Source organism: Eschscholzia californica, unplaced genomic scaffold (genome assembly GCF_041429995.1).
Source record: "Eschscholzia californica isolate CP2 unplaced genomic scaffold, dmEscCali1.0.p SCAF_4, whole genome shotgun sequence".
NCBI lineage: Eukaryota > Viridiplantae > Streptophyta > Magnoliopsida > Ranunculales > Papaveraceae > Eschscholzia > Eschscholzia californica.
In genome coordinates this window covers 32,120,602-32,147,208 of record NW_028238461.1, presented here as the reverse complement: position 1 = coordinate 32,147,208, position 26,607 = coordinate 32,120,602, and the positions used below count along the sequence as shown (strand labels likewise).

The 26,607-nt window shown below is 39.1% G+C and overlaps 1 protein-coding gene and 1 pseudogene across 1 annotated transcript; both read right to left on the bottom strand.

Moving 5' to 3' along the window:
• Positions 1-433: 433 nt before the first annotated feature.
• Positions 434-2,726, bottom strand: LOC147544160 (sulfiredoxin, chloroplastic/mitochondrial-like). Its single transcript, XM_086635133.1, has 5 exons — positions 2,536-2,726; positions 2,146-2,327; positions 1,607-1,640; positions 884-1,089; positions 434-725 (listed from the first exon to the last, which is right to left on the bottom strand). Exons 1-4 carry the CDS (start codon positions 2,666-2,668, stop codon positions 1,070-1,072), a joined length of 369 nt encoding a protein of 122 aa, XP_086491259.1. The 5' UTR covers positions 2,669-2,726; the 3' UTR covers positions 434-725; positions 884-1,069.
• Positions 2,727-17,934: 15,208 nt separating this feature from the next.
• On the bottom strand, positions 17,935-23,416 carry LOC147544159 (putative E3 ubiquitin-protein ligase BAH1-like 1; annotated as a pseudogene).
• Between the last annotated feature and the right edge of the window lie 3,191 nt (positions 23,417-26,607).

The following is a 26,607-nucleotide window of genomic DNA, read 5'->3' as shown; positions in this document are numbered from 1 at the left end:
ATATATTTAGAAATGATTTTTCATTAGCTTTCTAACAAGATCCACTTTCAATATTTTTTTTTCAAAAAAAAAACCCAGAAAAAAACGGCGTTCTTTTCCTTTACGTTTTTCTGCAATCGTGTTTACAACAATCTGTTATGCAAACATGTTTGCAACAATCTGTTATGCAAACGTGTTTGCAACAATCTGTTATGCAAACTTGATTGCATCAATCTGTTTTGCAAACGTTATGCAAACGTGTTTGCATCAATCTGTTCTGCAAACGTGTTTGCAACAATCTGACCTGCAAACATGTGTTTGTATAATGTAAATTGCAAATTATGTTTGCAAAATATAGATTGCAAACATGATTTGCAAGTTTTACAGAATATAATCTTGAGTTGCATATCTTGCAAACTCGATTTGCAAATCGAGAATATAAACTAAGAGTATGTGTCTATGAAATCTTGAGTTTGGAATTGATTTCATCATTCATCATAAAAATTCATGAAGCACAAAATAATATGAGTTAGAAGAATAAGAAACTTCATGTCCATCTAGAAAGGGATACATCATCACATTTGGCCCATTCAACCCATCATCACTGAAAAGTACTTATATGCCAACACAAAATAGTAGTTTCATTTGGCCCATTTCGTTCCGTTTGGTTCATCATTCACTGAAAGTTTGAGTTCCTGATTTTCTTGATGAAGTTTTGTGAAGTGGGTCCCTAAGCTGAAGAAAACCTGTAAATTGTCAAGACATTTCAAACATGAGAAAGCAAATGATCAAAGGTCTGAATTTACTATCCATCGACAATTCAAGACTAAACGAACAATGGAGTATATGGAAATCGTGGATATAGATTGTTAACAAAGAGAAGGATTGAAGACTAATGACTGACCTATTGTATACATCTTGTGATAATTGACAATATCGAATTTTCGCATCCTTTCTTTGTAAATCTTATAGAATTTCTGTAGCTGATCAATTCGATCGTTATGGAAGTACTTCTCGTCGATCTTCCATGGTTTTAGATCTTTAACAAACTTTGCAACGGATTGTTGGGAGTTTTCTGGTGAGCTTCATATCAGTGGAAACTAGAGAAACCTGTTCAGACACAATACAGTTTAGTAGCAATTAACGAAATTTCCCCATATCCTTCTTCCATACTGCTGGAATTGGTTGAAGTTTTACTCAAGGTCTACTCAAAGTAATTTGTTGTTATAATCCCTTTTGTTGATCCTAGATAACTAGAATTCAAATTATGGAAACTACATGGTTAGGGTAATCAGTCTCTGAGCAAGATTATGTATAAAACTATAAGAAAAAAGCATTTCTCATCATTAGTGAATCACCATTCAGTGAAGTTATAACAATGATCATGTTTTCATCTATCTAAATGACAACCACCTCAGATTTCTATTCACAAGGCTTCCAAGTTTTTCTTATACCACTTTTTCTTATGAAATGAGTTCTCATAATACTGCAACACGACAAGACTATCTTAGTAGGTATTTTTGGTCATCATAAAGTTTAAAGCACTTCACGTTTAAGTGGCACCTGGAAAGCAGACTTGATGAAAACAAAGGAACAAGACATCATCATCAGGTTAAAGTGAACGTACCGTAGTACACTCTATCGACCTCAAGCACATCAATCTGCATATTATCAAACAACCAAACAAATTGAAGTTCACTCTGAGTATAAGAAAATACTATTGTTTATCTAAATGGAGTAACATAATTAAAGAAGCCGTTCACTAGAAAACAATTGGTAAGCAATTTAGAGAAGTATTATCGGTAAAAGGTTGTTAGCTGCAACATATGATACACACCAGCATTTGTATCGTCCTCCACATTATATGCGAACTCTCCTAACACGCTTGACAATACTGGCACTGCCTTCGCTAGTAAGGTGTGCGGCCTATACCTAATTACCTCTATCAAAATTTTTAGTACTCTTTCCACTTGAATATCTTCATTTCATTTCCACTTTTGTATTTTCAGTAAATTAACAAGTGCAATACTTAGTTTTGGTGAAAAAGTTCCAAGTGATTTAATCTTCATGATCTATTTCAAGAGATAAGGGACATCTAACCCTAGGCTGTGATCACCTAATTTAAAATTATAGAAAACAAATAATTAAAAACAAATGATGACATACAGAGACTTTGAGGCCAATCTGTTGAATGTTGTCCATTAGGTCTTGGACTTTGTTTGGATCATTTGATCTGGTCCGCATGAGAGGTCTTGTTATCTTATCCATCAGAATTTCCATTATCACCACCCCTCCTCTTCCTCTTGAATTGCTTTTCTTATTATCACCAATTAAGGGAGGAACACTGCCTGACAAATTACCCAAAAAAGATGAATTCAAACCCTAACAACTCCAATACGGTTAATCCAACCCCAAAAACATATAAGACTCAATACATCCAAAATCGACTATGTTAATTGTTTAGTTTGGAACTAAATTTAAAACTAATTAGAATAGCCAAACCCAATTGAAACATAATTGAAATCAGAAATATATTGCAGAGAGAGTGTGAAATACCATTTGATGTTGTAGCTGTAACTGAGAACGACCTCCTGAAGTTGTTGCAACTTCTGACTGGGAGATGGAGGTGTTGCGGATGGAGAAGATGAAGTTTTGTCGAATCAAGAAGAAGAAGAAGAACAAGAAGCATCGAAGAAGAAAAACCAGAGAAGAATCGGAGAAGAAGAAGGAAGAAGAAGAAACCCCTAAAATTTTAGAACTTTTTAGAGAGAGAATCGATTTTTGAGGGTGGGGTTATTTTGGGAATGAAAATAAGAGAAAGTGACCTTATTGATAATTATCAATATTTTTTCAAACTTTATCTATTATTACACATAAAATTTTGGTAACTTCTACCTAATAGAAAAAAATCTAGGTTTTTTTTGTTAATATGATAATTTTTTGACCCTAAAAAGCCATTTTCCTTACCAATGAAGGATGATGTGATCCTTTTAAATAGGCTGTTAGTGTGAGGGATTGAGATTGGGCAGAGCGCCCGTAGCAGTTTCCATCCGAGAATTCTCAAATTCCAGTCGGTTCCCTGTTGCAAGTCGGTTGGTGATTTCTTTGGGAAGTTTCTGTTTCCATCAATTTTGCGCAATTATAAAAGGAACACAAGAGTTTGAAGGAAAACACAACCCCACATTCTAGTGTTAGAGAGCAAGTTTAGATGAGCAACATTAGAGTTAAATTAGCTTCTTTTGGGTGCAAGAATTGGGAGATTCAAGGGCTATATCGAAGACAAGTTGTGGAGAAAGACGAGAGGAACGGGCTTCATCAAATATTAATCCGGTTTTATCTTTTTCTCTCGTCTCTTTTTCTTTACTTGTTTATCATTAATTGAACCATGTATTTAATATCCATGGGTTTCTAACTCTTCCGCTAGGATAGAGGATGAAACCCTAACATGAGTATTTGAATTTTAGTATCATATTTGTTTTATCATCTCTTGTTAATGTGCTTTAATGTTTCGAATTAATCGTACTTCGGTTAGCCTGAGAAACTAACAACTTGGTTCTTAATTGCATGATATATTAAGTGAAGTGGGTTATGGGTTTACTTAATTGAGAAGGGTCTTTTATAGTTTTATCTTCCGAAAATTGAAGATTGATTTATATCAATTTTTGAGTTATCAAAAGAGGGATAATAATTTGAATAGGATATTAAATTCGAATAGGATATTAAATTCGAATAGGATTGTTAGTGGTGAATTCCAATATCCTAGATTCACAACCTAATAGTTTTCCAACAATTTACCTTGTTTCTTTAGTTTTACTTTTTAAGTTTTCAAATATTTTCACAAAAGCAACTATTTTTCTCTCCTAGTTTATTAGTTAGCTTTAGGTTTAGATTTAGTCCCATATAAGTCCTCGTGGGATCGACCTCGTAAAACTTGCCATATTCACATACGGTTCGTGCACTTGCGAGTTTTAATTTGGTCTAGTTAGCCTAGTATTTAGGTTCACTAGATTTCACATCAACTATTTTATGTCGTAGCAAATGGTGTGTAACAAAAGACTGTCTATTTTGTAATGTTATATGGTTGTCCTTGGCATGGGTGGGACCACGTGCCCGAGCCAAGTGTTACCTTGGTCTGGCTCCTAGCTAGGCCCCTTTTTGGATACTTTTAGACGGATCTAATCCGCGCATTTCTATCCCATTCCCTCTAGTAAGATCTTTTGATCTATTCAACACTCTTTTGTGTAACCAGTTGTAGGATCCGAACGTCGTTAGCCGCGAGTCATCCAAGTCATGACCTGCAGATTGTAGTTGTTTCTAGCTAAAGATTATGATCCCTAAAACGATTAGATATCTCCTACACTAGTTTTTAAATATCACCTTCTCTTTGGACGAAATTCCACTACTTCTGATTTGCTTCATGTAATCTTAATTGCAGGATGGAGGTGAAGTTGTTGGTTTGATCGATTTGGGGATGGAGGTGAAAGTCCATTGCCATATATTTATCTCGTCTATGAATTACTGTACATGCTCATGCCTATGTATGGATCACGGGGCGTTACATTATGCGCTTAGGAAATTCTTACTGACAACCCCGATTTTGGGCTCGAGTGGTAATGCTCTTTCCGGTTCACTTTCCTGGTGACTCGATACAGGTTGACCCGTTGGGTTCTTGGAGTTCGTATAACGCACAAGGCGTTACGTTATGCGCTTAGGAAAGTCGTACTGACCGCCCCAATTTTGGGCTTGAGTGGTAAAACTCTTTTGGGTTTACCTTGAAGGATATATCCGTTCGGTCTGAAGGAGATGTCCTTCCGAAGGAGTGTCCTTCGACCAAGGTGGCAATGCAATCAATTTGTCAGTTAGGATAACGATGGCCACACGTAAAGATCATCCAGTCCGGTCCAATTAGGGGTCGTAATGCTTTGCTAGAAGCCAACTACGATCGTCGGATCAAGGAGTTGATTCGCGGCTAACATAGACCGGATCCTACAACGGGTTACACATAAGAGTGGTAGCTTGATCGGAGAGACTTGACTAGACGGGAACAGGCTAAAGATGGATGGGATCCAACTGGAAAGGCCGAAAGGGTTCGAATGAAGATTCAGATCAAGATAGAAAGAACAGGGCCTTAAAAGGGGTGCCCCGGGGAAGGCTCATAAGGCCGGCCATGTGATGGCCGACCAGAGTAAGTGGGTCGGCCATAGAAAGCCCATGGTAAGCTGTTTTGGCCGGCCACACTAAAGGGACTTGTCAAAATACCCCAAAAGGGTATTTTGGTAATTATCTTTTCTGTGACCCGAAAATAGAAAGACCTAATCTGAATGGGATTCTAATTAGGGTTTGTCTATATATTGGGTCAGTTGAGAACAGAAAAGGTGTGGATTTTTCTCTAGTAGAAAATTATACAGCTCTCTCTCTCTCTCAATATACAGCTAGTGGGGAGAGAGGAATATAGAGAAAAAGCTCCCGTTCTATCAATCTAGTCAAGAAAAAGAGTTCTTCTCAACCTTCTAGTAAGTCCTAGCAGTCTGAATGGAAGGGAGATCAAGTCTATTCACTCGGTGTCTCAAGTAGAGGAGCTACACTTGGAGCTCTCGATCTTTACATGCGATTGGAATGGTTCGAGGGAAAAACGCGTTAAGGTATTTATCCCTCTTCTAGTTCATTGATTAGTTTATGCATATGATCCTGGGAAATCTAGTGTTAACATATGATGTTTGAGATTCCGCTTAGAACACTAGATAGTGTATAGGATACACAAAACCCTACAGTGGCATCACGAGCCGGTTGCATGAAACTATCTCTGACTAGTCGAATTAGATTCGAACTTGATTGATTAGATGGTTTTATGTTTAAATATGGATTTAGACATAAAATTGATTAGTTTAAATTAGATTTAGACGTAATCGGATAGAAATTGAAAGTGTTTCAATTGGGAGAACTTTAAATTTCGATTTTGAAAAGAGTTTTCGAAAAGGGAATTTAAAAGTTAATGAGTTTTTTGAAAAAAGTTTTCAAAACCTACTGTTTTTTTTTATGATTTTTCATCAAAAACAGCAGATTAGGGTTGAGAAAGGGAGAAGACAGCATGCTCGGATGGCAGTTTCTATTTTGGAAATAGAAACTGCCGGTCCGGACCAGCCAGGACGCGTCTAGGACGCGTCTGGCCAGTCCGGACATCTCGGGAAACAGAGTCCCGAGATGTGGAAAGACCGGACTGGGATAGTCCCAGTCTGAGTCCTACTGGGAGTCCGAGACATGAAGTCTCAGACGCCCAGACGCGTCTGGGACGCGTCTGGAATCCCAGTCCGTCTCGGTCTAGGACCGAGACGGAATCCGAGTGGGACTGGGAATCCGAGACTAGGTCTCGGACATCCCAGATGCGTCTGGGACGCATCTGGAATCCCAGTCCATATGCAACAGGGAGTCCGAGAAGGTCTCGGACGTTTCAGAAGGTCTCGGCCATAGGCCGAGACATAGTCTGACCGTCCAGCCGCGTCTAGGACGCGTCTGACACGTCCTGGCTTCTCGGACTTAAAGTCCGAGAGAGCAATACTTGGTCAGACGCGTCTAGGACGCGTCTGTGGCCAAGGAGCACGTCTGGCCTAGGGCCAGGACGCGTCCAAACCGGGGTACCCGACATGTTTGGAACATGTTTTCTCGGTCCGGCCGGTGCTAAACACTTGTCCGAGCCAAGTTTTGGGTCAAACCGAGACTGGTCCGCGGGTGTTTGACCAAGTTTGACTTAAGTCTTTAGAGTTTGACACGGGCTTTTTGGGCCTTGACTTGATTGGGAGGTTTTGACTTTTCTTCTTCCAACTTCAACCATATTTTTTTTTTCCGAAAGCGACCCGGGCCAACCAAAAGCTTAAAACGGAGTTTTTCCAAAAACGATTTCAAAATCTTTTAGGATAAAACCAAAATGAACCATTAGTCAGAATTTTGAGAAAATTAGACTTAAGGCACGTTAGACATAGAGATGTCGGTAGTATCTCCCGAATAGCTATCTAGAACATAGCAAACCTAGATTCGACCTAAGGAAGCGAATCTCATACATACTTGGGTGTTTTATGAGTGTCATATTATTATGTATGTATGAATGTGAATGCGGGTTCTAGTATGGCCATAGAATTGTTCTATCTTGTTTTTAAGCACGGATGGGTGCCCGATGTAATTAATTTAATTTCAAGTTTTATACGATCTGCGAATTGTTGAGTCTTGTAATTAGAGTTAAGGGTCCAATAGAGTCCATTGAAGAACCAAAGGATGAGATCGTGGTTCGAGTGGGAGAATTCAATGGAGGTTCGAGGATGGAGATCCAGGCGAACGGAGGCAAAACAAGCAAGAACCTAAGAAGATTAGATCTTTTAGGTTAGGGGCCATACTAGGATCATGTCTGCTTGATTTATTTTCTCGCGCGCATTTACTTATTTACGTTTTATGTGGTGTATGATTATGTTAGAGTTCACAGTAATGCATGTAAACAAAAACGTAAAAGTCCCCAAAAAGAATTTTGAGTAATGCCTACCCAGATTAAGACACCTGTTGAGCCCTTGTTCATCGATGGTGGGTCATGCCAAAGCAGGGTGCCATCTTTTACCTCGGGACAATACGGGTAGACCTATGAAGAGGTCTACATGTCTAAATGGTTATTCTCAGCGAGTCAGCAAAAGAGTTTTGGATTTCGAGGCAAAAGGATGAATTGAACACATAAGTGTTATTCATCAACCAAGAGTCATAGGAGTATGATTAGTAAGGAGTTACTCACCCAGGAGGGTGGAGCTAAGGGCAGTGCCAAAGTACGCTTAACTTCACAGGAATGGGATCTTGGAATCATATTATTCAAAAGGGGACGGTTTTCATTGAATAATATGGCAAAAACTGTTTTTGCAATGATAATAAGTTTTAGGATTTTGTTTTATTTTTCTTTTAAAAATAGAGGATATATGACTATTAGAAAATAGTTTTCCAACCTTCGTTCATTCCTTCAGAAGGAATTAAACGAAAATTATTTTCATGATTGGAAAGGAATCCGAGAAACGTTCTCGAATTCGAAATAAAGAAAACGTCCGAGAATATCTCATTCCTAATGTTCATTATTTCTTCAGACGATTGAGGATATGATTATCCGAAGTCTTTTGTGAACATCCATAGAATTCTTCTCTCACGTAGGGATTAATGATATGGATGCATGCACAACCATTCGACAACTAAAGGAAGAGTTCCACTAGAAGTCGTGAATGGAGAGGATGGTGCCTCTAAGAAAGTCGTCTTGAAAAGAACATTGAGGAAAAGTGAATCTAAGAAACATTCTTAAGATTCAGAAACCAAAAGAATATAAGAAGAGTTCTTATGGTTCAAAAGGTTAAAGGGTTGACATAAAAGTTTGGCTAGGCCATTTAAGGATACTACCCTGAGTACCTGGAAGACAAAAGGAATTACGAATTCCGATTCTTATATCATTGTTAATTAAGTTAATCTAGCAAGTTTTGTAGATTCCCTTCGTGGAAATAACATACTTGACTAAAAGAAGAAAGGATCCAAGAGGGAGCAGAAGCAAAGAGTTGCTAAGGATGCTGAAAGGGATCAAAGTCTTCTTTTAGACACTAATCTAGGTAGAACTTAATAAGCGTTATTATGTTCTTCTAGAAACATCAGATGTTTTAAAATAGTGCTAAATTAACGAAAGGTTCTTAGAAAACCAAGAGCATTAACAATGATACGATAGGCTATAATCAACGGATCCAAAGAGGTCAACTCATGTTTTGTCATTGGTCAAATTGACATTTGACACATGAAGAAGATCCAGTGGTGTGGACTTCTAGGTCTAATGATATTGAATCATACGACACATGTGAATTTTGTTCAACGTGGCCATTTGACAAAGTCACCTTTTAGAAAGGGAGAAATGGCTAGTAAACTAATAATTTTTGTACATACAGATGTACGTAAAACTATTGGTACACTAACTAGAGTCAACCTGAATCCACTTGACGACAATATAAGTCATTCGATTGAATCGAGATGATAAATATTTGAATCAAAATTCGATGACCATTAAAGAAGTTGAGGAAAAGTTTCTCCACTTCCTCCACAAACACATCATACGGATGATGAGTCTAGTGGGAGTAATCGAACATGTGAGACATGAGTCGATCAATGATGGGTTTAAGCCAATCTTCCGAACACTTTCTAGGATATATTCTCAAACACGGTCGTTCATCCTAACTAACCAAATTCCGCCAAAACTGAAAAGACACCATAATAGTATGGGTTTGGAATGGTTCCAAAGTGGTCTTTTCTTAAAGGTCTAATGATATGAAATTAACGTAAATGGTTTTCGAGAACCAAGTTTATATATCAGACATAATATTTCTTTACGGGATAAAGAAATATTAGGGGATTCTTTCACAAGCAATCAGAGAACAAGGTGGTTGTTGCTCGTGATGGTGTCTTCCTTGAAATAAGAATTATTTCAAGAAGACAAGTGGGAAAAATATTAGATATCGAAGAAATTCGATCTGAGCAACAAAACTGACAGTGATGTACAAGTGTCAAAAATTGCGGTTCCTATCTATTCAGATCCAATAGATATAGAAAGAGAGGTAGAGATGGTAGATCTCGAAGATCCTCCCCGCACAAAGCGAATTAGATTCGCAGGAGAACTTTCAAAGAGTTGAGAGTGTCTCAAAGTTGCTCATACCCCTTATAGACCTTGAAAGCTCATAAATCTGTCTCAGAGGATGGAGATCCGGCTGAAGAAGAAAAGAGCTAGCTACACAAAAGTTGTGACGGAATCACTCCGAAACATGGCTTGGAGCCATATGATCAGAATGGAATCTATGTCTGAAATCAAGTTTGGAACTTGGTCTATTTTGCTTAAAGGAAGGGTTCCTGTTAAGTCCAAATAGATTTTTCAAAGTGAAAAACAGACAAGGATGGAAACATTGGTGTTTCCAGAGCATGACTAAAGGTCACAAAATTCATGGTATGGACCAGGAAAGACCAACCCTCGTGTCACAATGCTCAAGACCATAATGATTTATTACTAGCAAAGGAATGTTTACATGACACATTCAGGAGGAAGTTAACTCTTCTAAAGCTAGTGAAAATGCAAGCTTCAAAATCCATCGAGGGATTAAAGCGGGCAAATAGAAATTGGAATCTTTGATTCAGCAAAGTATACAAGAGTTGTTTTCTTTGGGAATGAAGAGAAATCTTGAATTTAGGAAGTTCAAGAAGGTTAGTGGGAGTGACCAAGTTTTCTTTGGTCCAGTATGTAGGCGACATACTAAAGATTGAGAACAACATTCTGATGTTGAAAACAGTTTAGAATTGACTCAATAAAAGGACCACATAAAGGTGAAATGCTTTTTGGGCACCAAAGATCTATGGAGATGGATCGAGAAGGTGATAAGACTTGTTCAAGAAAAGGTCTTGAAAAGTCCAATGTGAAACGGAGTATTTCTACCCAAGTCTCATGGCACACAGCTTAGCAAGATTTAGAATCTGAAGGATTCTGATGAGCAAGCACGCATGAGAAAGATGGTTATGCAAAAGGCATAAGATCGGTCATGTGGGACATGATTAGCATTCGCCTCGACGTCGCAAAGTACTTGGAGTATTTATGGTCGTCACCAATCAAATCCAGATGAGCTGATCTGGATCACACAATGTAATTGAGGAGAACTTGTGAGATCTCGGTATGAAAATAAAAGGTTGAAAAGTCATATGTTGCAAACTTCCAGAATAAGATGACAATCTTGACTTGGAAGAACAGTAATCTGGAAGGGTTCAAGGCAGAGACTGTTGCAAACTTTACAAATAAAAGAAAATAGTTAAAACTTGGGAAGTTTTAATTCAGTATGGCGATACTGGAGATTATCATCGGATGATAACAAGCAAAATCCATATAGATTTGATCTATTAACTAAACTGTCACCTTTGACTAAGTATGGAAGTAATACTAAGGTCATAGGCATTAAGCTTTAAAGCTTAGACTAGTAAACTTGAGGGTGTAAGGAGTTACACGGGAAGGCTCAAGATTTACAAACTCTTATTATCAGAAATAAGTTAATTATTTCGTCGTTAAATCATGGTTTAGTGTTTAATGACAGTCCAAAATAATGAGGAATTCCAGGTAGGTTTATCAGATACGTGATCTGGCAAATGGAACCCTACTAAGTGAACATGGAATAGATTCATTATTGAGTCCCTAGTCTAGGTCATTGCATGGACAACAATGACTCAAGAAGACTAGCATGGGAATTGACTGATAGCGCAGTTCCATGGGCTATAGGAATATGGTATTCAAGTCAATTACATGGGTGTATGATTGGGGAATATACACTGGATAACCCAAAGATGAGAGTTCTTCAAGGAGTTGAAAAATGTCACGAACTCTCATAGGCAAGATTGGAGAGATTCCTTAAACATGAGTACTCCACTCATCTTATGTAAGGAATGTCGAACTTTGGTACCGTCAAACGCCGCGCCGTAAAAGGAGGTTATAAAGGCGGGATACTGGGGGAAACAGGATAGACATGAAGTTAAGTGAGAGTACAAGACTGGATGATGTCCTCCTATTAAGTTAGGATAAAGTATCTCCGGGCCACTTGAGGAGAAGCAACTGGAAAATGTGTGGCCACACTCAAATGGATTAAGGGTTAATCATTTGTATTGACAGTTGTTCTCCAGATCAAGAAAGTCTGAAGGATATGACGTATCAGATGAGATACTAAGAGACATGGGAATCGAGCATTGCACTTGTTCTAAGTACAAGTGGGAGACTGAAGGATATATCCGTTCGGTCTGAAGGAGATGTCCTTCCGAAGGAGTGTCCTTCGACCAAGGTGGCAATGCGATCAATTTGTCAGTTAGGATAACGATGACCACACGTAAAGATCATCCAGTCCGGTCCAATTAGGGGTCGTAATGCTTTGCTAGAAGCCAACTACGATCGTCGGATCAAGGAGTTGATTCGCGGCTAACATAGACCGGATCCTACAACGGGTTACACATAAGAGTGGTAGCTTGATCGGAGAGACTTGACTAGATGGGAACAGGCTAAAGATGGATGGGATCCAACTGGAAAGGCCGAAAGGGTTCGAATGAAGATTCAGATCAAGATAGAAAGAACCGGGCCTTAAAAGGGGTGCCCCGGGGAAGGCTCATAAGGCCGGCCATGTGATGGCCGACCAAAGTAAGTGGGTCGGCCATAGAAAGCCCATGGTGGGCTGTTCTGGCCGGCCACACTAAAGGGACTTGTCAAAATACCCCAAAAGGGTATTTTGGTAATTATTTTTTCTGTGACCCGAAAATAGAAAGACCTAATCTGAATGGGATTCTAATTAGGGTTTGTCTATATATTGGGTCAGTTGAGAACAGAAAAGGTGTGGATTTTTCTCTAGTTGAAAATTATACAGCTCTCTCTCTCTCTCTCTCAATATACAGCTAGTGGGGAGAGAGGAATATAGAGAAAAAGCTCCCGTTCTATCAATCTAGTCAAGAAGAAGAGTTCTTCTCAACCTTCTAGTAAGTCCTAGCAGTCTGAAAGGAAGGGAGATCAAGTCTATTCACTCGGTGTCTCAAGTAGAGGAGCTACACTTGGAGCTCTCGATCTTTACATGCGATTGGAATGGTTCGAGGGAAAAACGCGTTAAGGTATTTATCCCTCTTTTAGTTCATTGATTAGTTTATGCATATGATCCTGGGAAATCTAGCGTTAACATATGATGTTTGAGATTCCGCTTAGAACACTAGATAGTGTATAGGATACACAAAACCCTACATACCTCCCTAGTGACTTGACACGGGTTGACTCGTTGGGTTCTTGGTGTTTCCTTGACTTATTGACCTAGTCAATTAATGACCAATTTTTGGATCATCACGTATCTCCTGAAGTACATTGTATTTTGGTAACCCTCTCTTTAGGACTATCCGGGTGAACTCCACGTCCTAGTGAGGGATTTAAACTATTTTGTCTCTAAGTCTCTGCCAAAAGTTCTACAATGATTCCTCCTTACTGCTCTTGAAGGCGGTACAAAAGAGAGAGGCAAGGTCTTCGAATGATTTTATAGAGCTGGATGAGAATGTGGCATACTAAGACCTAGAGGTGCCTTTTAAGATGGTAGGGAAAACTTGGCATGTAACTGATTTGTCTCTGGTGGCCAAACTCATAAGGATGACATAGTTTAGCAAGAAAATGTTTGGATTCCAGAACCGCCTTAAGTCTCCAAAGCGGGACACTTGAAGTCCTTGGGTCGTTCGGGCTCGAGTATGTCCAAGTTTAGGGGAAGTGGGGTGATCTTTCTAGCAATGGTGTTTCCTTTCCAGCTACTTTTTGTTTAATTCGGCATGATGGTATACGACCGAGGCACTCAAAGAAGACTTTCCCTTCTCCGCGTCGATTCCAGTGGGGTTGGGGGACTTTCTCTCTTTTCCTATTCGACATATGAGGCGGCTTCTTCATGCTTATTTTGACTTCTTCATGCTTCTTTTGAAGCCTTTCCGCCTATTTCACTATGGCAACTTGTTTTTTTTTTTTGGGATTTCTGCTTCTGCCATAGCCTGTTTATAGCTTCCAGATTTTTACCGTTCCGGGTAAAGGGGATTGAGGCCCCTACTTGGGTAGCAAACAAATTTCTAGACATGGGCTGCAGTGGTTCTCTCTTCTTGTCTACCTCTTTTGATCACCTCAGTTGTTTTATTTCTTCCCCGACTTTCAAGAGAGTGGAGTGCATAAGCACCGTGTTTACAGTTTCACGTTTGTTTTTCTTTCTTCAAGAATGCGGCCTCTGCTGCAAGTTCTTCTTCCGTAGACGTGGTGAATTTGAGGTGGTTCCAAACAGAAGGGATAAATTCCTTAAGGAATCGAAGTTTATGGTTCGAGACATCGAGTGTTGAGGATTTCCCAAGACTCACCCAACCAAACACTATTCTCACCTAATAACTCATAACCTAAGCTTTCTCTCGTTATCACATGGTTTACCCTCAAGATATTTTGAACGGGCGGAGAACAGAAATAGGATATAGACGACAAAGACAATCCCACAGAGGAAGAAGAGAAGCCATAAAAAAAGCTCGAGTAATGGAGATTTATTTATACTAGAATCAAGTCAACGCATTCCAAATGTTCAAAGCATTTAAAGCGAACTGTGGAAAAATGTTGTGCACTTCTTTCGTACTAAAAATGGACAATGATGTTAATTATGAAATTGAGAGAAGTACACTTATTTTCCCGCAAGTGCACGGTGTTTAGTTGTAGTACATTCAATGGCAAATCCGGGTATGTCGAACCCAAGGGAGCTATGGTCAAAATGATGAGAAAGTGAAAGAACTTTGTTAGTACAATTACAACTATATATGTATATATATATATATATATATTTATGTTAGGATACTTACTACTATAATATATAAAGGGATAAAGTTTATACTATAAAGCAATCAAATACAACATGGGTAATAAGCATACTCCACTTGCAATATTATTTAGGCGGTATAACCGACCATTTATAATAGATATAGATAAAGAGAGACAAGATTACACTAAAGAAAAATTAGTACGATGTGGGTAATTGCTATACTCCACTCGTAGGTGTTAGTAAATTAGTAGTCAGTAAGTTAGTAGTTAGCAAGTTAGTAGTTAGTAAGTTAGTAGTTAATCAGTTAGTAGTTAGTAAGTTAGTAGTCCTTCTTCAAATGGTCCAAGTCAATCTTCCTTCTTTGTCAATATTGTTTTGTAATCCAGGGAGAAAGTCTTTCATAGGCCTTAAAGGAGTGTGCAAAGAAGGGGTGTTGAAGTACTAAAGATCACAAGCTAACTTGAGTCCAAAGGAAATTTTTGAGATGTCTTTTTTTTGTTTTAGGAACTTACTCTAAATTAACAACTTCTAAAGGGAGATTTACCTTTCAATAATTTATATGATGTGGGTCTTGAGGGTATGGGGATCCTTCACCATTGCATGGAATAATTTTGTATCTCTTAGTATTTCAAATTTCATTTTCACAAACAAGTTAAAACGGTCTAGTTTTCTTGTTTTGAACAAACCTTAGTTAAATAAAATCTCTTGTTTCAAAAGAAATAATACGTTAGCGATTTTCGTACCACACGGCTCATAAGATACATCAAAATAAGGTTGCTCCACCGCACACTTTGACGGTTAAAAAGAGTGTCAATCAACTTTTATTTTAATTACTTTGACGGGTGGAAATTCACTAAAAGAGATGTTATTTGTATTGAGTTCAAAAGAGGGTTTGTGAAGCAAAAGATTTTGATGAAATGTGTTTCCAAAATGTTGTATGGAAAGTTGATATGATGCACCATAAAACAACTTTTCTTACATAAAATTTTTAAAACCAAAACATGGAAAAACAAAACAATTATAACAAAATCTTCACTTACTTGAAAATGTGATTCCAAAAGTATGAAAATTATTCCTTCATGGTATTATCACCCCACAACCTCATGTATGAAACTTAGCTTTCCATTAAATTGTAGAACACTTCATTAATTTGATTCATCTTGTAACAAACTAGAAAGTAGAGAAAGAAAAATAAATTTGGAAAGAACTACAATATATGATATTTTCTTCCAAACTTGTGTGTCTTCCAAATGAGATGGAGGAGGCTATTTATAGCCATTTTCTTACAACAAGTAGTAAATCACATTTACTTTTTACCCATCTTAATAGTGTTTAAAAATAATTGCTACTTGACTTATTTCCTTTATATAAGGATACATGTTTTTTACTAATAAAATTATTTTTACTATTAATTTCTACCAAGTTGATTAATTTTCACCATATCTTGTTTTTCCCACCAAATTAGTTGTAAAGTTACTACAACTATATTGTTTAAGTCAAACCACCACCATTTGTGATCATCTTCATTTGTTTATGATGAGTGTTTGGTGATATATTGCCTTCATCAAGTAGATTTTTGGTAGATTTAACACCTTAATGTGTCTTCCATTATTATCTGCAAAATATTAACTACAACAAAGCATTAAACAACTAACATGGACTAACAATAAGTATTTTTAGTTGTATTTTGTACACTTTTCAGTGTACAACAAAAAACTCTAATCTTTAACGTGAGGATCGTGCAGTTAAAATTCTAGATCGAAAATCGCTGGCCTATAAGCTTAAATGTAACCTTTTACGAAGGGAGAACGTTAGAGTATGGGTTTGACAAATTAATTTGGAGGTTACAATTATCCAGAGCCTCAGAGCTCGGTTCCTACTGGTTCAAAATATTCGAAGTATGGAAAGTAAAATCAACAAAGGGAAAACATTCATATGAACAAGCCGACCGCCAATATAGAAACACAAGAAATAAGGGTTAGCAACAAAAAAACAACCAAGGACCCCAAGTATCGCCAACACTAGTACCCTACTCATCATAAACCTCCTCATCCGCAACAACCACCTTCAGCTGCATTAAAATCATAATTAACCGTCTCTTTTCCATCATCCGAGCTTGAGTCTTTACTCATAAATTTCTTGGTGAGACGGAAGATCATTAACATAATGTCTCCCAGACTCGGGAGTTACCTTATTAGAAGGCATCGTGGTCTCCTGGGCCTAGACCTGGGCTAGCTCGTTCACCAATTTCCTCGATCACTTCAGAGACTTTGATGAAGCTTTAAAGGCTCTAATGAGGTAGCATGTACATATTTATTCTCACTCTGAGGCTTTGAAGATTTTCCTTTCTCTCATTTAATTTATTTCCGCTATTCTTCTTGACAAAATTTTATCTAATCAATTTTGGAAGCATTTCAAGAGGGACTGCATGAGATGACATGGTTGAGCATAATTTGATCAAGCATACACTTGAAAGGAGAGATGATGTGGTGCCTCTAGTCAATCTCTTTATGAAGTAAGAAGTCCAAACATGACGTGCTTATTTGATGGTGCCTTTAGAGATATGCTCCTTTAAAGATATGTGATTATAAGAGATTCACGCCTTACCCATGCAAAGAATATGATGTGTTGGTGTACATAAACCATGTTTTGTATACTTTTAGTGTACAATTACAACCTCTAAGTTTAACCCTCTAAGTTGGTTACTAGAGAAATTTGATGGGCATATGTGCATTTAAAGATATGCGAGTATAAGTAACTAAAAAAGTCAAAATAATATTGAAAATGAGTTGAAAAGCACAAAACATTTGAAAATTATTATTCAGGTCAAAAAGTATACAAAGACTAAATTACTCTTTTTTGTCTTTTTGTGTAACTAAATTCCTTTATTTTTCTTTAAACTTTAAATCGATATAACTTTTGTTTGAGATGTCGGATTTCAATAAAATTTATATATATATTTAGAAATGATTTATCATTAGCTTTCTAACAAGATCCACTTTCAATATTTTTTTTTCAAAAAAAAAAAAACCAGAAAAAAACGGTGTTTTTCCCCTTACGTTTTTCTGCAAACAACTGTTTGCAACAATCTGTTCTGCAAACAAACATTTGCAAACAAGTTCTGCAAACATGTGTTTGCATTTGCGATATCACAAACATGTGTTTGCATTTACGATAGTGCAAACTGAGTTTGCATTTGCGATTTTCCAAACTGTGTTTGCATGTGCGACAATGCAAACTGAGTTTGCATTTGCGACATTACAAACTCAGTTTGCACACGTTTACATCTTCACAAATTGCTTAAAGCCAACTTTTGGTTTCCAGCCAAGAACTTTCCTTTCTTTACTATCATTGATCCCTCCCTAATACGAAAATTTTCATTGTATTCATTAAATAAATAGTTTACATTTACAATAAATAGATACTCAAGAATAAAACATATTCATCCATTCTTTCATTAATAAATCATCACATTCATTCATCATAAGAGTTCAACACTCGATATTAACAAAGAGTATGTGTCTACGAAATCTTGAAGTAACACAGAGGAACACCACCTGAAACTAAAAAGCATATAGATTGTGAAGTATCAGAAACTAAAAAGCGAGCCACTTGGGAGGCATTCATTTGGATTAAGGCCGATAGCCGCTGTGTACAGGCAACTGGAAGACCCTTTAATAGCAGGGAACTGCAAAGTAAAATATACAGCTTAATAAGCGTTCTTAATTCTTCATCAGTAGTTGTTCATTTAGTCAAATGCTTAAATTGATCCTTAATGAGACCACAATTTGGACAGAGGCTTCATTAATACAATCAGAATCATTGGGTTTGATTCTTACAAATATCATTTGAGACAACAACAAAAAAAAGCCTTGCCTTTGCATTCCACCGAATATCCAGTCGTGAGAGCATCCCATTAAAGAATGTTCCTTTCAGGCATTTCGTCAAACACCTGATGAGCTATGTTGGTATGACTACGCTTCCCATACATAACATCAATTCCAAAAGCCATCTTCACCACAGTTACATGATCTCTAGTTATTTAGTAAGCCTGTCTTGTTTATTAAAACAAATCCTTCAATGTAATCAAATGTGTTTTCAGAAGAAATCAAATGCTTCTGGTCTTTGGTGAATACTGAGAAATCCGAATACAATATTATAATCCGAATACAATACTCGAATAACATCACCCATGCAGCAGAACAAACATATAATTTGCAAAAGATATGGCCACAGCTCAAAGCGTAAGGATTGAAAACTATCTCCTGATAATAGAAAACTAAAAGTGTGTGAGCAAATAAAGAAATGTACTACTAATCGTCTCCTGAGTAAACAAGATAGGAATAAAAAAGCATCTTACCAAGCAAATAGCACAAGTCAGACTATATTCAAGTTTTACTGTATCTGAAACCTTTAACGTCATTATAGGCTGATCGGATTCGAAATCACAAGAGAACTGATGGGCAAACTCCTCTGATAATCCATCATAACCATTGAAATTTATATAGAAAGCTCCAATCAATTAGCCATGGTGATTGGAGGAGTCCTATGTGTTCAGTTCTCATCTTAGATCTAAAGTTCTGGCCATTTTGAGAGCTATGAACCTGTAGAAAACGCAAGGAAACATCCTTCAGTCATGATGCAAGAAATTAACTTAAAATTCTCGAACAGAGTGGAGCTTATCGTCACCCAATTCTTACCTTATCATATTTCTTGAGTATTTTCCTTATGGCAGTCGCATTCATAGTGACATATTCAATCAACATTCGACCTTGTTGAATCATCATATCCTGTTCGTTTATGAAACAATTACCAAGGCGCAATACATATTTCTGCATACCAATGGAAACATGAAGATGCAGGAGACGTCTTACTCTCGACCTGAAACATCCAGCTATGTCCGATGCCACTTTCATCAGCTTAGAAGAAAATATTTTATCACACACTACATAACAAGCAGACTAACTTAATCGCTCAGTAATACAAGAAGACAAAGATGATCCGGGATCACGTGAAAGTTCATAAGAAAACAAAGAGGTGAAAGAATTGGTGATAAATCCCAACCACATTCTCGTTCTCTTGTATGGGTCACCCCAAAGACTAGTAATACAAGATCTTATGAAGGACCGTGAAACTCTGAAAGATGGGTTCATACGAGGCAAAGCATTGATTGAGAGTAAGAAACAAAATTGCTAAAAGTTACCTTCAAATAGAAGATGACCGTCGGTCTTCCAAATTCAGTAACATTAAAGACAACAATATTAACACACGATTTACTTAAGAAACATTAGCTTTAGGTTTAGAATGTTTTTTATAAGGTTGGTCTTGGTAATTCTTGGTTAGACGGTGGGAATGGGTAATTTCTTACACCTTTAACATAAAAAATCATAGATTTATAATGTAGCTTATCTTCTTTCGTCATGTACAAAAGAGTTAATCTTAAAAGCCCATATACAACTATCAAGGTCACTCGAGCTAGCTGCAAACTTCTCACAATCAAGGAATTAAATTTCATGATATATTTTGGACGAAATGATCGAAATATATCCATTTCCATGTCTTACCGAATTTTTTTCCTAAAACGAAATTTCATCACTTTCTCTTAACAATATCCGATCAAGGAATTACATTTCGAAAAATGGTTTTCTCGAATGTGTTCAAGACTTACCTAGATACATCTTAACATGCTAACAAGAAACCACATACCCATCTTTCCAATAAAAACAATAACAAACATCAATTAATGAATATGACTACTAACAGAATTCTAGGGTTGAAACTATTTTTGTAACTTTTGATCTTTACTCCTAGAACAATAATAGTCTTTAAAAGGGGGTAAAAACATGAACTGATCGATGTCATTATCCACATAATCATATAACCAGTTAACATGTCTAGCTAATTTAATCCATATTATTTTCCTAACAAACAAGTCATAAACAATTATGGCAAAATTAGCAGATCAAATATATTTTAACAACAACTAAGGATACGAGGAGCTCTACTTGCTGCTTGTCGAAACAATATAGATATAGAATTAGCAAAAGAGATCGCTGAAGAGATATTCTCTTTAGAACATGACAACACTGCATGCCACGTTCTTCTCTCTAACATGTATGCTCAAAGATGGAAAGATGTAGACAGAATGAGATCTCTTATGAAAATAAAAGGATTATAGAAGACAATTAGGTATATTTTGATCGATCTAAACAAAACTTCACAGATTTGCTAATGGAGATTAATCCCATGTCGAATTGAACATGATTTGACCATCTGCTCGTCTATTTCCCATACTCAACTTGCTTTTCATTACTGTTGATGTCGTGCAAAGGGTTCGTGAACGTCACATTGGTGAAGAAGACGATGGTGACGAAGATGATGGTGAAGAAGATCTGACAATGGTTATCAGTTATCACAAACTGAGAAGAAGAGGGAAGAAGAACAAACGGGAAAACCCTAAAAGCTAATGGGATTCTTGTGAGAAAGTGAAGTTTGATGTAAATGGTATTTTGGGAACCAGAAAATTAAAAAATGACCTTATTAATAATTTCTCATATTATTTTAAACCTTATCAATTAATGTCCATACTATTTTGACAACTTTTAGTTAGTACAAAACGTTACATGCTTTTTTAGTTATTATAAATAATATATTGACCTAAACAGCCATTTTCCCTTTTTTTTCTCGAGTACGATCTACGATGGTCTTTACAATGGAAACGATACATTAAAGATGTGATAACCGCCAAATTTGAACTCTTACATGAACGAACCTAAAACTCAACTAAACGATGGATTAAAACCCAACTACATTATTTATTCCTTAATAACTCAAGTTCAATAATCATGGAATTCCACTTCCCACGGAGGTGCCCTTGGATTAAAAATATCACTCCCTCATTAAAAAAATATTATCCATGGTTATTGAACTTGGATTATTATAAAATATAAATAATGTACTAATAAGTATGTCGGGCCTTAGGCCTCTTTGATGTTGTTGGGCTTTAGACTTCTTTCATGATAAGTTTGACTTTGATGGTTATCGTGCTTATCACATCTCTCGTGATGTATCAATGCCTTATAACGAGTCACGTACATCGTAGATGTTTAGTGATTAATATCAGTTTAGTTTAATTTTATTGTTAGTGATTCATTTCTGTTATAGTTCTTAGCCTTTGTTAGTTTTTTAGAGTAATTTTTAGACTTATCTTCTCCTAGCATCTCCTGTTTGTCTTATTATTCTCTCTTATCTTCTTCTTCTTCTTAGTCTAAACTGCTGCAACTCTTATCTCTTGTTGATCATATCTTCTCCTTTTCTATTAGTAGCCAGTTTTAATTAGTTTATACTACTTATCTTAAGGGTTTGGTGTCCTTGTGTCACGGCCTTTTTGTCCCGTTAGGTCGACCCGGCATATTATGCTCAAAAGACACGGGTCGATAGTGCGGAATATCAAATCCTAACGTACCGTGCGGCGCTATGTATTCCCTCCTAACACATAGCCAGCCTTCCCGAACATATTCGGAGCATCTCGACTATCAAGTCATCTTGGTTTCCAACCAACAATGCGGCATGACACCAACGTGTCCCAAACCTACGAGCATAGCTCGAGCCGTCCCGTATAACGCTTCCTTGAGTCATAGACTCTCGCCCACTATAAAGGATACCAACATATGTGTGGAGCACACCAAGCCGCATATGCAGATCTTGCCATCTAGTCTCAAGCATCCGGCACCTTATCATCTCGGCTTACCATCCGGACATTGGGCATAGGAGCATCCATCTCTAATAAGCTACCTCATGCCCAACATAGCACATCAAGGCTTAGCACCTTGAATAGCTCAATCCTCCTTATGGAATATGCTAGCATGACGCACGCCTCGCCATGGCATGAGAATATGCAACACACCTTCCAAAGGAACCCGCAGTAACCTATCTCCAGGTACTGTCTCGAGCCATTTCCTATGACAAGGGAACCCGTGCAATATGCTTCTCTCGCATACGCTAGGCCGGCCTCATGGGTTGCGCCACGAGGATGCTCACTTTCGTGCATACCATGCTAAGATGGGCGAGCTCCCATCCACGAGGTCTTGGCATATGCTGGATGCATATGAGGAAGGGAGACCACCCCCTCCTAAGGTGCAAACTTGTTGTTTTGCCTATTTCCACAAGGAAACATCAATCCTTTTAACCAGGCATACTCTCGTCCAAATGACCCTTCGTATCCTTGACAAAGTCTTGAATGCCACGGATGTCCCCGTGCATGGCCTAAGGAAGTTTGCTGGCACTCTTACCCTATCTCGACCTCGTATTCGGCCCTACGGCCTATATGCTCGTACGTGCTCTCCTAGCACTCGTCACGTCATATGCATGCTCAACAATATGCACGTGACATACTCCCCCACTTGTAATGTCGACGTCCTCGTCGACTAAGTTTGGAGTACTTCAATCTTCTGCCTCCACTCCGATGCTACCACTGCACCTTCATGTCTTCGGCAGACCGCACCTCCGTGCGAACTCAACTACGCAGTCTCGTCGCGCAGGTTCCCCCTCCGGGTTAACTCAATCTTCTGCAATGCATCCTCCGATGCGTTAGGATAATGGTCTTCTCTACCATTCATCCATGCTCAATGTCGCTTCTCTGTTGCAGCCTCCGCCGCTCCTCAAACTCCGGTACCTCACCTCCTCGGCTTCACCTCGAGTTAGCATCTCGACGCCACTGCGTCTTGCCATGTGCTCGCAATGTTACCATCGCGAAGCAACTCGTCTTCAATGTCACTCACCTCTGGATCAGACCCAACGTACCCATGTACTCCACGTTCTGACTCCTTGGTTTGCTTGTTCATTGAGACCCTCGCTACGTCCTCCGGCTTCTCACATCAAGTGCACTCTAGTACCTACGTATCCACTACTTGTACCCTTGAGTGTATACCACTTGAACTCTTCGCAATGTCGCCCCTCTCTCGACGACCCTTGCCTCGACTGTGCCTCTGCACCTGCACCTCTGTGCAACTCAAACAAGCCTCTGCTTGTGCGCCTCCGCGCTTGCGCCTCGTGCGCTCGGCATCCTCCATGCCATCCCTTCCTCGGGAAATTGTCGTGTTGCCTTCGATGTCCACTGAAACGAGCACGGTAGCTTCTCTCCGCGAGAACTACATGGTACCAAACCATCCACCACTGGCATACTCTTGGGAACGTCCTCTCTGACTACATCTAGACACACACTTGCCATTTAATCTTTGGCGATGCTCCTTAACCCGAGCATCTTGGTAGGCTCGTGTCCCTCTTGAACACATCCGAACGTACCACCGCATAAGTTCCAACACATCTCATGCAGCACCATACGGCTTACTACACACTGTCACACTCGACGTTGTCATATATCTCTGACGATCTGAACTTGGTTCCAACTATCACCAGAATTGGACGATGCTTAATGTCACCACGACACACCATCCTGAAATCCCATAACGTGAGCTGATCTCTTCTCAGTCACCACGTACTCATTGCACACTGTAGGCTTGAACTCGGTTCCAACTTACCTCCAATGCATAACTCAAACATGGGCCGATCCACTTCAGATACAACGACCCTCATATTACTTGACGGCTTGAACTCGGTTCCAACTACCATCAGTACTTCACTTGGTCTCGTGAATCTGTCTCCATAGACTTCACACCAATATGACCATAAGCTTCAATGTTGGTTTCGGCTTATAGCACTCATGCGACATACCACACACAAACGTGCTAGCATATCCATGTCTCATCTCAAGTGAGTCCATTCTCTTTGGAACTCAAATGCGCTTAGCATACACCGTGCCGAACTCTATCGTGCACCATCCCACATAAGCACAACTTGATCTAGCACCAACTTGCCCAACGATGTACTCTGTCCATCTATCTTACTCTTGACCCCTGTCTTCTGTAAGTAGCTTGAACTCACAACATCACAAGTCATTCGATGCTACCTTCGGCTTAAGCATAAGAGAGTATCCTTCAACACCTTGTTGCCATACCCTGCTCTAACGCTCAAGTACCACTCGGATCAACATAGCTCCACTTTTGGATGCCAATCCAACAAGCTTGCCCAGACTAGCTTCCCACAAGCTCTCAGCCTGACTCTACTTGCCATCTTGGTATACTTCATACCAAGCCTGTTGTCCACTTCAAAGGACGCTAACATATGATGTACCCAATGCGCACCAAATCGTACTGAGCATTACTGCACTAAGCTCGCACACGACTCACCGTGCCATTCTCGGTTCATCCCATCTCTGCACTTGTCCTTACCTCTAAAGGACTCAAGTATATATGGTACCTTCTTGCCAACCAAGTCACACTGAACTTTTACAGCTTGCACATGACTTCTTGTGCCAATACGGTTCCATCTCATATCTAGCATATGTCCTTCATCTCAAAGGAACATAGACCCAAGTATAGCTACCACCGTAGCATCCGTGCACACGGCCTATTCCTTCCATCGGAACTCTCGTCGCCTTATGCACCATGCGTCCCTTAACAAGGTCCCTTCTTAGCATCATAGCTTCAAAGACCATATCATCTTGAATGCATCTCACTCTGAAAGCCATATCTCTTGGAATCATGCTCTCAACGCAGCTCTTCATACACACTCCAGTATACCACATACCATAGTGGGAGAATCACTAAGCTCTTTGTCAACTCTTCGAGCATAGATACCATCTCTTTGAACCTGCCGTCCAGGCTCTGGAAGTATGCTTCCAAACATACCACATGTTCTTAGGCATATCTTCGTGCTTGTCACCTCAAGCTCCCAAAACACATCCATTTGCCACTATAACCAGGCTCTTGGAACATATCTTGTAGCTATCAAGCTCTGAGTCCATCCACCACAAGGACCAGAGCAACATACACGCTTGCCTATTGCATAGGCTACAATATCAATTGTCGAATGGGATCAAAGCATAATATTCTTCTTGCCTATCCCCGAGGCTCTGATCACAATTCTCATATGGGATCAGAGCACCATAATCTATAGCCTGATATCCAGGCTCTGATACCAATTGTCAAATAGGTATCAGAGTGTAGTATATGTCTAGCCTGCACCCCATCAGGCTCTGATACCAATTGTCACGGCCTTTTTGTCCCGTTAGGTCGACCCGGCATATTATGCTCAAAAGACACGGGTCGATAGTGCGGAATATCAAATCCTAACGTACCGTGCGGCGCTATGTATTCCCTCCTAACACATAGCCAGCCTTCCCGAACATATTCGGAGCATCTCGACTATCAAGTCATCTTGGTTTCCAACCAACAATGCGGCATGACACCAACGTGTCCCAAACCTACGAGCATAGCTCGAGCCGTCCCGTATAACGCTTCCTTGAGTCATAGACTCTCGCCCACTATAAAGGATACCAACATATGTGTGGAGCACACCAAGCCGCATATGCAGATCTTGCCATCTAGTCTCAAGCATCCGGCACCTTATCATCTCGGCTTACCATCCGGACATTGGGCATAGGAGCATCCATCTCTAATAAGCTACCTCATGCCCAACATAGCACATCAAGGCTTAGCACCTTGAATAGCTCAATCCTCCTTATGGAATATGCTAGCATGACGCACGCCTCGCCATGGCATGAGAATATGCAACACACCTTCCAAAGGAACCCGCAGTAACCTATCTCCAGGTACTGTCCCGAGCCATTTCCTATGACAAGGGAACCCGTGCAATATGTTTCTCTCGCATACGCTAGGCCGGCCTCATGGGTTGCGCCACGAGGATGCTCACTTTCGTGCATACCATGCTAAGATGGGCGAGCTCCCATCCACGAGGTCTTGGCATATGCTGGATGCATATGAGGAAGGGAGACCACCCCCTCCTAAGGTGCAAACTTGTTGTTTTGCCTATTTCCACAAGGAAACATCAATCCTTTTAACCAGGCATACTCTCGTCCAAATGACCCTTCGTATCCTTGACAAAGTCTTGAATGCCACGGATGTCCCCGTGCATGGCCTAAGGAAGTTTGCTGGCACTCTTGCCCTATCTCGACCTCGTATTCGGCCCTACGGCCTATATGCTCGTACGTGCTCTCCTAGCATTCGTCACGTCATATGCATGCTCAACAATATGCACGTGACACTTGGACCTGTTCCTCTACCTTCTTTTCCTTTAGTGGCGACTTTGAGAGGGCCTTTATATTGGGCTCTCCGAGTATTGGCCTGCCCTTAGATTTTATGATAAATTATTTACCCCCACTATGGAAAACCCATCCATATTA

What these genes read in the sequence shown, in the direction of transcription:
- LOC147544160 (XM_086635133.1), bottom strand. Translation starts at nt 2,668, where the DNA reads ATGCTTCTTGTTCTTCTTCTTCTTCTTGATTCGACAAAACTTCATCTT. An exon ending in AGATTGGCCTCAAAGTCTCT is followed by an intron (nt 1,641 to 2,145) that starts GTATGTCATCAT and finishes GATAATATGCAG; the next exon opens with ATTGATGTGCTTGAGGTCGA. An exon ending in GGTCGATAGAGTGTACTACG is followed by an intron (nt 1,090 to 1,606) that starts GTACGTTCACTT and finishes GTGTCTGAACAG; the next exon opens with GTTTCTCTAGTTTCCACTGA.